Consider the following 12,545-nt stretch of genomic DNA (forward strand, 5'->3'; position numbering starts at 1 on the left):
CCTGTTCAACCTGTGACACTGGTGCCATGACCAAGATGAAGCACTGTGATGAGCGTGAGGACAGGGTAATTGATCATGACTAGTTTATCATTTACTTTGCACTGCACAGACAGAACAACCCTCTTGATTCATCTGCCACTATCTCAGGCTCCCATCCCACAAATCCAAATTTTGCTTTATGTGAAATCAATCACATAAGACTGAGACATCATCTCTTTAGACATTCAATGATCAAAACTCAATCAAATTGACAGCTCCAACTTAAAATTCTTTCCAATCAAATTTAATTCTGCATTAATGTGCCACGTTGCTACATTTCTAAAGCTCCCAGCGTTCCTGTAGAGCACAGAGTTGCCAAGGTTCAATTCCCAGAGAATGCGAGAATCGATAAAAGATCAGGGATATAAAGCTTTGGGAAAAAAGCATCTGACAAAACAAACAAATGTAAATGGTGTCGTGGTTTCCACAGACATGTTACACTAGTCTCGCATGTTTTAGTCTCACTAGACAGACGGCAGAAGGTCTGGACTCCAGTGCAGCTTCATTGGCCAAGGACCGCCCAGAGGCCGCCTGACTGACATGTAAAGCAACCTAGCAGTTCGTTTTGTACTGCGTCATGTTTAGGGGCGTGAAAATGTAAAGTTCATGTCCCTACGATAACAGACTGGCATGCATCTAATAAATGATTCATTCAAGAATAACACTTGCTGCAGAACTTTACTGCAATGGCCCAGCAAACTTCACATGCTTTTGAAAGTCCAGCGTTCAGTTGATCCTGATATGCGCTCATTGTCACAGTTGTAAACCCGACGGCTTTCTTCTTCCATGAGGGAGTTTGGCGTCATGATAACGTGACACACGCCTCCTGTAAATACTGTAGAATTCTTGTTTATTTTATTATTTTGTGTAATATACAAATATAATAAATCTGTCTTTACACATTGCTGTTGCTGCCATTATAAAGGTAACATGTACTTTCAAGGCCAAATATGACCCCAGATGGCATCTAAAACAAACACAATGTACACAAAGCTGCGCTCTTGTGAAAAGTCCCTTTATAATTGTTCTACGCTCTGATATGAATCTCTTTTTGTCATCGTATTTCTAATTTGTTGTTAATGAAAGGATTTGTGCACGAGCATGCAAAACTCACGCTGAACAAAAACTCTGCCGTATTGAGTGGATTCTGACTAACTTAAACACATCTGATTGGTCATTGTGTTCATGCACTCAACAGATATGTTTGTGCACTCTTTACAGTGCGCTATACACTCACGGTCGAGCGTTTCAAAGCAGTCGGCTATTAGCGAGTACCGCTACTGCAGATATCATCACATTAAATGATGAAATAAATCATTAGCAGGACAAGAAAAACCCTGTCTGATAAGCTTGTTATGACACCAAAAGTTTACAGATCAGTGAAATTTCACAATTCTTGTTTGTAATTTCCATAGCAAAAACTTAATTAACATAAAACTCCCAACTTTATTAACGACAAATGAACAGTCAATAATACAATAATCACAAAAAATTTTTTTTTGCAAGCAATAGCACAAATCAACACAACAGAACAAAGAGACAAATGAAATATAATTTTTTTGTAAAGACTAGTAGCTAGTATTCAGGAAAAGAAATTAAATTATCAAATGTAAAATAACACTGCGTAGTCTTTGCTGTATAAATTAAATATAGGTTAATCTTTGTTAAAGTTACACAAGTTATTCAGTAAAGAGCAGTGTGTGACACTTTTACACCTGGCCACTTCATGCGTTTTCTCAGATCGGATAGCTATCTGATGTATCAAAACGAATCCATTTACACCTGGTCACATAAATGAGTTTTTGCGAAACGGATTTAAATCCGATCTTCAATTCTCGCGCTATATGCAGATGTAATGGAGTGCACGTCACCGAAAGCAACAGATATGAGCTGCATTTTATTGATCATCAGCAAAAATTTCAAAATCAAAGACCGCAATAAGAGAGAGCGGCAACAGCCCTGGTAAGATCATTGGTTTCTCTACTTTAATGATGATGATTGTGTGTTAAGCATCTGCGACTTACTTTCACTTTGATTTGCGATAGTTTGCACGTTGGCTTAATGAATAGATGCTCTGACAGCTTCTCATCTGCGGCGATGTGTGTTCCAGTAGCATCGTCATATCTGGCTATAACATTAGATATAGCCTATAACACACTCTCACACGTTTATTTTTTAGCATTTTTGGGAGGAGTACAATTTATATATGTGGTTTCAACAACCAGATGCATTTACACTTGTCCAGTTTCATCTGGAATGTGTCTCAGACCTCCTCCTGAAGTGGTTTGAGCGATCGGATTCAAATCCGTCTTGAATGCGTTTCAGAGGGCATTTACACCTGGTCTTTTCACGATCGGATATGTATCCGATCTAAGAAAACGCATGAAGTGGCCAGGTGTAAACGGACCCTTTGTCTTTTGTTGTTTAATTAAAATTAACGAAGAGCGAACGAACGGATCCAATGTAATGATACATAAGCTATATGATTTCCTTCTCAAATTTTTACGTTCAATTAAGACATAACCTACTGTATTTACTAGGATACTCAAGACAGATTTTAAAATAACATTGTGTGTCTTTGTCCGTTCAAGCATCAACTATCACCCGTTTAATCTTTCTTGCTGACCCGGGTCATCAGGCAATCCTAATTGTCGAAACCCCTGAAATCTGTGTCATAGAACATCAGAATAAGTTTGTTTTGACACAAACTTTTTCCAACTTTTTAAAATTTTTGTTCCAATGACCAATATGCGAAAGACGATAATTAATAGTTAGGCTTTATTTCTGCTTTTTACAGATGGGCTTTGTTTCTATGTGGATCAAAGATCATTTACCCCATGTTGAAACTAAATTTATCCTAAAACTACATAAAAAAAAACAAATAAAAAAAATGGCTACAAAAAAAAACTGAAAATGTCTTGGCAACTGACATGCGTTAATAACCCAAGGGGACTCCTTAAGTTTGGACTTGTGCAGTCGTATCTGGAATGCCTACTGTATTTAATATAGGCTACCTCAGATGAAATTGAGCATTAATTACAGAATCCAGATCCTCTGTTCAAACGTCAGAGCGAATCTGCCACTGTGCTTGAATCAAAGAGCAGCTGCCAAACTATAACCAATCCGGATATAATAATAATAATTATCTGAGGTGTCAGTTATCACTAGGATTCTCCCATTGGAAGCTACTCTCAAGCACCATGTGTTGTTTGCAGAGAAACTAGACGCATGTGTAAGGAGTCTTCATTCACAGGCAGGTGACATCCGCTGTCTAGAAACCTAGTGAGCTGCCACCAACCCAAAGACAGCATATTTGGGAATCAAAGGCACATTTGATGATGCACAGACATGCTGTCTAGATAGGCAGCTCACTAGGTTGAGACAGACATAAATAGCAAGCACTTAACAAATGTCTGAACAGATTATACTTCAAATAACTCACATTGAGTTACTAAGATTTCGGTTCGATTCATACATAAAAAAATAAGACTAATAAAATGTAGTATAATCTGATATGTAGGGCAAAAGTATTCTTTGAAGTACTACATGGTATATCAAAAATGTATTTTGGTAATACCATACACATGTTTTAATATAAGTAAGTATAAAAAGAGAAGCACTCAAAACAAGTTTTTTTTTTCCCCTTTAACATTCCCATTACAAAAAGCACCGTGGAGGTGGATGTCCAAAAACATGCAAATACCATTGTGTACTGTAGAATGTCCAAAACCATGGTACCACCATGTTCAAAGATTAAGCTAATACACAATGGTAATGACCTATGCTTATAGCATAAATTATATCAGACCCAAACCGATATTTCAATGTAACGTCATTTGCATTTTATTAATCTTGTAAGTATCGCTGCACTGACAGTACTCATTGAGGCTCTGTCAACTTTTAACAGGACAAATGTGTCTGAAGCCACATGATCAAGCCATAACTTTAATGCTGAATCTCTTCCTTGTATCCAAACATACTGGTTTGACTAAATACTGACTGCCTTCACAAAGGGAGCTAGAAATACAAACGTGTTTCCAGAAATAATAGAGTAATATTCGTAAGTAATCACAGCTATGGCTTCACTGACACCAGCTAATGCTAAATCCAGACGTGCAAGTCATTCACTTGTGCTGGCCTGAAACATGACATGACTCAAGACGGCTCTCACACACACATACTCCCTAACATGAGCTCCAGGGCGGTCTGACTGAGCTCTACCGCCGCTTACCCAGCGGAGTACTGGCCTTCGGTCGTCATTCTAGCCGTGCTGGGCGACTTACGGCAGAAAGCTTTAAAATTAAGTTTCTTAAAACAGGCCCAACCGAAGCCCTGACCTCTCCACGGACTACCTGCGGGAACACACTCGCACTCACTCCCGCGGCTGAGGGAGCCGCAGAAGGCCCGGCCTAGCAAACAGGCCCAGCTCAATATCACACCAGGCGGCTTCAGGAAAACGCCCTTAGCGCTAACGATGCGGTGTAAGTACATAAAAGGTTGCAAAATTCACGGCGGCCGCCATGATGAGTCTTTCCCAGTGCATTTGAATTGAAAACATGGCAACCCGCGGGTCAGCACTGGCCTACAATTCAAGCCAACGACGCAGCGATCGGCGGTTTTTTCGCACCTACCTTCATGTCGGGACATCCTACAGACAGTGACACAGCCCCTCCTCGGGCTCCCTAACGTCTATGAGTCGGAAAGGTGCCGCTAAAAACGAAATAAAAGTGGGACGCGGTCTTTCTTTCCTATTTTCTCTCTTGAAGATGGATCCGGGGCTTACTTCTCTCCGCTTCCCCCTCCCCGTCTGTCATCAAGCGAATGTGTGTGTGTGAGAGATGGACCGGGTGCGGGCGAGATCTGCCGGCAGGGGGCGCAGGACTCATCTGCTTCTTCTTCTGTGGTGTTTGAAGGGCGGTAAACTCGTGTAGCTGTTGAATGGGTTTCTGTTAGTGTTGACTAACGCCATCTACTGTAGTTAAATATTATTATTATTATTCAAAACGCAGAAATACAGTGGACCCAAAAGTATTATTTAGACCGCATTTCTCAACAATTATGAAAAATTGATTTACTGTTCAAAAAAAGTAAAAACGCTTTTGGACACTTGACGTTTGGACTGTATGAAGTTGATGAGAACTTCATTCGGTCAATAAAAAAACGAATCATTGCAAAAATATCTGTGAGATGTGAAGTAATAGTTCTGAAAAAAGGTCTAGAATCATTTGCTAACAGATGGTTTGACATTTTGTGTGTTTCTATTTTTGGGGCCTGTAGAATGAACTTTTACATTTGAAGAATATATAGGGGCCTTCGAGTGCTAGGTTGGCTGAAAGACTATATGGTGTGAAGAATTGGGCAAATTTATTATAGGCCTACACAAAGGAAAAATAAGAAGATATAAATATTACATTACAAGAATTATAGCTGCATGGGTTACGTTGTGCCTAAAAAGTCATAGAAAAGGTGTAGTATCATTTGTTTACAGACATTTGTGTTGCTTATGTGCTTTGATTTTTGTGGCCACTGTAGATTGAAACTGTAAAATATAGAAAAAAGAATAAATTAATGAAAAATATTTTCTATTAACAGTTTAAATAATCGTTCATTCAAAAAAAAAAAATAACAAAAAAAAATATATATTTTTTAAACACCAGTTTAGGAATGGCAATAAAATGGCTTTTTTTTGTGTGTGTGTGTGGTAATGGTAGTTTTTACCTGCCCATGGTATCGTGATGATGATGTTAGATTTCAAATACCATAATACTTTGATATATATACTTTGATATTCACCTTACACCTTCTTATAAACGTTTAACTTACGAACATCATTATTATATGATTGTAAATTTTTGAACAACAACTGACTTCACTACATAATGCTTAATAGATCATTAGTTAGAAAGTTAGAAACTTGTTAGAAACGTATGTCATGAAAATATACAGTAAGAGCCAGTGTTGGGGGAAAGTTGTTTTTAAAAGTAATGCATTACAATATTGCGTGACCCCCTAAAAAAGTAACTTTACTTTTTATGGAAGGTAATGCATAATGTTATTTTGCGCTACTTTTTTCTCACCTAGGCTAGGCTTGCTTGTTTGTTTTTTAATAACAAAAAAGTTATATTTTTTTGCAAATGCATTAAAAATATATATTTTTAAGTACAATCAACTTGGATGTTTAAGTCATTTCAACTTAAATTACATTAAAATTAGTTGAATCTGCTTAACTAATAAATAAAAGTTGAAAATTGTGGGATAGTAAAGTGTCCATCGTATGTACACTTCAGAATCTCGCCAGAATAAGTATTTCATAAGGGTACTTTTTGCCTACTATTTTAAAAGTAGTGTGAATTCGGACTTTAGTCACATACACTGTTTTTCACCTATAGGGAAATATGCAATTTCAGATGTAGCCAATGAAACATAAATGTGTTGTTTATCTGTGTATATAAGTCAATAAACAAAGGTCACCAGCAAAGACATTGGTTCATAAAGTGAGATTAAATACACAAAGTATAGGCCTATTTGTATTATTTAACATTAAATTGTTGCAGGTTTGAGTTTGCAGTTGTTTTTTATTCATTTGCAAGTAAAATTAGTAAATGCATGCTCACATTTAGTCTAGAACTACAATAACCATCATGTTTACACAGTGAGCACCTGCACTTACTCCTGAATTCTCTCAACATGGGGACAGGAAAGGTCTCAATCAATAAATGGAAAAACAAAGTAACTTGCATTACTTATTTGTACATTTAAAAGTAATGCTTTAAGTAACTAGTTACTTGAAAAAAAGTATTCTGATTATGTAACTCGTTTACCCCCAACGCTGGAAAGATCCACTGGAGTACCCTAGTTAAAAACCCTGGGTATAGAGTATTAGATCAACAAGCTACATACATAAATAATGAATCGCACCCATTCAGAACTTAAAAAGGGATTCCAACTAGATTGTTTTGTATTCTTTATTTCTGCAACTAATATACAGTGCTATCTTATTGGCATTTTTGAGTCCTTAGAAATAGAAACAGGCAGATAAACAAAGTTGACACACTAGTGTCATGTACAAAGTGACCGTCAAATGGCCTCCAATATCATTCTGTTAATTAGACAGCGAGTTTTATCTGTAAAATACAGTGCGTTTAAAAAGACAATTGCAGCAGTTAAGATAAACATTCCTACATGCAAAACATGAACCCCTGTATATCCACATTACATTCCTTACATGTGATTATCAGATTATGAAACGGCATTCCCTCGTACCATACATTACAAGCATGCGTTAAAGAATATTGAATAGGATCAAAACTCCTCCATGCTCTTCTGTGTGTTTTAAAACACAGATTCCTTGGTAAAGCACTGGATTCCGAGGAAGTCTATTGCCAGTAAGTCATTTAGATAAAAACCTGATAGTTTTGATTTATTTTATTAAAGGGAAATTCCTAAATAAGCAGGACTTTAAATGAGATGGTGAAAAGTGTACTCCAAATAAAGACCATTTTGGCACAAGGGAGTGCTTTTCATTGCAATGTTTGTGTTAGATATGTCTGTTATCCTGTCTCAACAGATTTAGACAAGTAAAGAAAAAAAGAAAAAAATCACCATCTCTTTATTTAAACAAAGCACAATACTTGTTTTCTAAGTTTAAAATAAAGTGTTTAGTAGTATTTCTAAAATATGAAATAACTTTGAAATGACTTATGAAATATAAAAACGTTATAAGGCATTCCGTTGAAGCTTACAGTATGTAAAGGTTCAGTTCCAAATCTACGTCTTTCTACCAGTGAGCAATAATATGTAAAAAACCTTAACAAATAAAATGATTTCAATTTAATGCAGCACAAATGTGATTAATACAACTAAAAAGCAACATATGCCCTTGAAAGTACTATGATAATTTGGCAATTATCTCAGCAAAAGCATGATGACATAAATATTTACTGATATACAGCTGATTTGGTTCTTCTCATTACCATCCAATGATGCTCATTCACTGTACAAAATCCGAATTTACGGACTTATCAAATGTTGGCGTGATATGGCAACTGGCTGAGTCACAATGTGGGACGTTTCTATAGACAAACAGTCCGCATGCAGAAGAACCAAACAAAGCCCGTTGTTTCTGTCCTTTAAGAGGCCCACTGCAAAAAGCAACATGTTCCTTTCATGAAGGGAAGAAGTTCGAGTTCCAGTGAGGCGCTGTGGAGATCTAAGAGACTTCATTCTGAATCTGAGGCTGTTCAGTGTCTGGCTGATCCTCTGCTGTCTTCTCTTTTACAGAGGACGGACTGCAGTTGGTTTTGTTGCCGTCTGGGTTGCTGTGGCTTCCTGCGCTGCCCAGTCGAGATGAAGCGACCACCGCTTTGACCGCTGCCTGTGTGTTTAGAACTTGATTACTTTTATATTTAAGCACATTTTGCTGCAAGGTAATGTTTAAACTGATAAATTACAAATATTTGGCTCAAAAATGAATGATAATCATGACTAATAAAGGCCCCCTGAAATCAAAATGTAAGTTTTTTAGCTTTTAGTATGAATATGTTAGCCTTAAGGTTATAAATAAGGTTACTGGTGTGTTCCAAAACAATGACAAAATTCACATTTAGGAGATTCAAAACTTATAGTCTCTCACTTCCGCTAAAATGGATCACGGATTTTTATAACATCACAGCTTCTCATCACATCTTCTGTCCAATCAAATGCTCTCTAGAATCTAAAGCGTGCCGCCCCCTATGCTATACATACCACCAGGCCAAAGTGACCGTTGACTTGTCACGGAGCAATATGGGTTGGAGATGTGTGTTCGGTTGCTCAAACGCTCAAGTTTTATTCCGTTTTCCAACTGTTCGTTGGTTAAGAAGGAAATGGCTAGAATTTATTCAGACCTCTACTATTGAATCCAACGTATCATCAGCGCTCAGATTCGCTTCCAAACTATCCCTTTAATCGCAACTGTTTTCAATTTATCTTTTTACATTTCATCAGAACTATTGCACTTTCATCCAAGAAAAAGGGAAACTCATACACAGGGTTTATTTGACCTCATTTAGTTTCCTGATTTAATATATTTATCATATACATTAACACTCTCATCCTTAATAAGCTTCTCTCAAAAGCTAAAACAGTGAAAGTCCTAATATTAACTTCAGTAAATCCAAACTGTGGTAATGTTTTTGTATTAGGACAACAAAGAAAAATCATGTTCGGATTTATTACAGTTCATCACTGAGAAGATTTTCTCGCAGATTTAGTTGCAGCAAATAGCACAAGCAAGCAGCCACATGAAGGATTACAGACTGGCTGTAAAGCACATTCATTTGACCAGAGTACTGCAATAGAGATTGGAAATTAAATAAAAAAAAAGATGTATTGTATCTTGGTACTCTTGGTTGTATTCTTGGTTGGTTTTGCACTGTTTCCTGTTCTGTTACCTATGTATGCACTAGTTTTTAATGGCGATTCATTGATTGATTAATTCGCAACACCTGTTTCTCGTTTCCTTTCATTGGTCTGCGTTTGTATATACATTCGTCCCTGTCTCCGCTGGCTCCCTTCGGCTTCTCCTTCGTTGACCTCAAGCCTCTGAGCCCCGAATTCTACCTCGCCCCGTCAACCCATCAGCTCCACCTTGGCTCTCCGCTCCCTCGGCTCCACCATGGCCTGTCATCCCTCTTAGGATTTCAAAACACTCTCCGAACAATTAGTTCATGCGTTAATGACCTCAAGGCTAGATTATTGTAATGCTTTACTAGGTGGTTGCCCTGCACGCTTAATAAACAAACAACAGCTGGTTCAAAACGCAGCAGCTCGAGTTCTTACCAGAACCAGGAAGTATGACCATATTAGCCCAGTTCTGTCAAAACTGCATTGGCTCCCTATTAAACATCGCATCAATTTTAAAATATTGCTGATTACTTACAAAGCACTGAATGGTTTAGCTCCGCAGTACTTGAGTGAGCTCTTAACGCATTATAGTCCGTCACGTCTATTACGATCTCAAAATTCCGGCCAGTTGATAATACCTAGAATATCAAAATCGACTGCTGGCGGTAGATCCTTTTCCTATTTAGCACCAAAACTCTGGAACAGTCTTCCTAACATTGTCCGGGAAGCAGACACACTCTGTCAGTTCAAAGCCAGATTAAAGACACATCTCTTTGACCTAGCTTTCACATAATACATTATAGACTTCTATAATTTAATGTTAGGCTGCATAGATTAGGTCAGCTGGAACCGGGAACACTTCCCAAAAATCCTGATGTACTCGTTACATCATGAGAAGAATGGCATCTAGGCTAATTTTAGTGTCTGTGTTTATCCCGAGGTTTTTCCTGCAGCCTGCCGGATCCAGGCCGTATCCAGATCTGACGAAGGACCTTCGCCTGGACCGATGACAACGCAGTGCTGAAGTGCCAACTAGTCTCTCCCTATGAAGGATCCCTCTACCACTATACAGATAAGGCGTTGTCGGGAAAATTCGTCTCGCGGTCCTACCCCAAATCAACAAATTAAATAAAATTCCTTATCAAAATTTATAAGGAAAGACAAGTACTTGTTTAGGCTTGGCTTGTAGGGAATTCCAAACCTGCGTATATTCAAACGCACATAACTATAGAACCCATTCTAAATGCGCATGTGACTGCCATCAGCGTTTCTCACAGGTTCGCGTTTAAAGTCTGTGTAGAGGGAATGGTGTCGTCTTAGCGGCCCCTAATTTAATAACAAATGATCATTGCGACGGAAGCAAATCAATTAAAACTAACTTTAGATGGAAATAACTTAACTCTGCTGTAAAGCCGAAACAATCTCTGTTACCTTAAATTATACGCTTATCTCTGTAAAGCTGCTTTGAGACAATCTACATTGTTAAAAGCGCTATATAAATGAAGATGACTTGACTTGACTCCGTCCACACTTGCGTTTTCCAAAAGTTTATCATCCAGACTGACGAAAAATTCACCTTACTGCGCATGCGTAAACCCACACAAAAGCTCACTGAGATGATACAGATGGAACAGACATAATAAAGTTCTCAAGCTATTCTTCTGACAGGATCATTTTATTTAGCAAAATATCTCACCATTCACTGATGCATCCAGGTTGCTCTCAGTCACCATTATATGTTTGGTCAAAAACGCAACTGCTCTCATGTTTGCGTGTAAATTTTCTATTATCTTTGCAGGAGTGCGATATGAAAAGTGTACAAAGTAACAAATCTTTAGCAACAGTGTGAAAGTGAATAGCACATACTGTAACAGACACAATACCGGTATAAACAGATATCTATTGGTTCAATACTCATCACATGATTAAACATGCGTCATCGTTTTCTAATACCTCCGTTTTCACAGTCCACACTACAACGTGAAAACGCTGTTTTCAAATTTATCCACTTGGTAAAGCGTTTTCAAAAAGCTCAGTTTTCGCAGGGCAAAAATGTCTCAGCATGGACGGAAGGTGGACATACTTAAAGGACTTTTACTTGCAGAAAAATAGAAACTAATTATCAATCAAATATAAATCGAAATCAATCACATGCCAGAAGGCATGGATTAGACTGTGTATAATAGGTTTTTGGACAAATTCTTGATCAGTTTGATAATATAGAGGCCTTAGAATTTTGCATATCAAATATGATACATTTGGCTTTACCGGGTTAAAACCTTCATAAAAATGTGTCATTGAGCCAAAAGCCTCAAACCTTGAGTTTTCTTCGAGCATTGAACTCCAGGAGTTTCTTCTGAGCAGTGTCCATATGGGTGAAGTTAACCGCCTTTCCAGTCACCCAGGGGTGCTGCAGCGCCTGCTGCGTCGTCAGCCGTTTCTTTGGATCCTGGACAATCAGTTTCTTCACCTATGGAGCCAAGAAAGACAAGTTACACTTTCAGTAACACTTTCAGCAACACTTTGAGGTTTCAAATTTGGATTTGAAACCCACCATCAGCAACCCTGAACGTTCAAAATGACTGACAGGCAGAGATGTTTCTGATTGGCTAAATGTTATTATTAGTTTCCTTTTGTTTTTTCTTGTTCCACAACAATGCGTGGTCAGCACTACTTCTGTGGTGAAAATCAAGTTTTTAATGTTGTTTATATGTCTATGTGGTGTTTTTAATGTGCTTTAAGACAAACCATGTGCAAAATCATAAGTCAACACCATTGCTGAGTATTTTCTCCTTAAAACTGCAATGAACAAAAGACGCGGTTTGAAATCGCTGGTGTCAACGATCAGGTCAACATGTGATCGTCAACGAATGGATCTCTGAGCTGGTGTGAGTGAGTGGAGGCGGGCTAATTTGCATATTCATAGAACCACGTATATTAATGAGGCAAGGGTGTAGAGTTACATTCAAGCTATTTTAAGACATGAAGAAATTTTTTCAAGGAAAAAATGCTTAAATATGTCATTTTGGGGAGTTTTAAGGGATAACATTATTGACTACAGTGGGACTTTAAGAGTGTAGATCTGCCACAGAGATGTGTGATATTTCAGGACACCTACTGTA

The 12,545-nt window shown here is 37.9% G+C and overlaps 2 protein-coding genes across 5 annotated transcripts in view; both read right to left on the minus strand.

Annotated features, from left to right (window-relative positions):
- Nucleotides 1-4,993, minus strand: part of kcmf1 (potassium channel modulatory factor 1) — a 50,020-nt gene extending 45,027 nt beyond the window's left edge. For all 4 annotated transcript variants that reach the window (XR_014030237.1, XR_014030238.1, XR_014030239.1 and 1 more), the window contains exon 1: nucleotides 4,671-4,993. Coding sequence is in view for 1 of the 4 variants with exons in the window: in XM_081366125.1 (XP_081222251.1) it covers nucleotides 4,671-4,686 (16 nt within the window). In the remaining 3 variants the exon portion in view is untranslated. The remainder of the gene's footprint in view (nucleotides 1-4,670) is intronic.
- A 2,017-nt stretch (nucleotides 4,994-7,010) lies between these two features.
- camk4 (calcium/calmodulin-dependent protein kinase IV) overlaps nucleotides 7,011-12,545 on the minus strand; it is a 56,463-nt gene continuing 50,928 nt past the window's right edge. The window contains exons 11-12 of the mRNA XM_081364565.1: nucleotides 11,741-11,893; nucleotides 7,011-8,413 (exon numbers count right to left, since the gene is read on the minus strand). Coding sequence (XP_081220691.1) covers nucleotides 8,249-8,413; nucleotides 11,741-11,893 — 318 coding nt within the window. The 3' untranslated portion in view covers nucleotides 7,011-8,248. The remainder of the gene's footprint in view (nucleotides 8,414-11,740; nucleotides 11,894-12,545) is intronic.

This window comes from Scardinius erythrophthalmus (genome assembly GCF_964197995.2).
Source record: "Scardinius erythrophthalmus genome assembly, chromosome: 5".
In the NCBI taxonomy this organism is placed as follows: Eukaryota; Metazoa; Chordata; class Actinopteri; order Cypriniformes; family Leuciscidae; genus Scardinius; species Scardinius erythrophthalmus.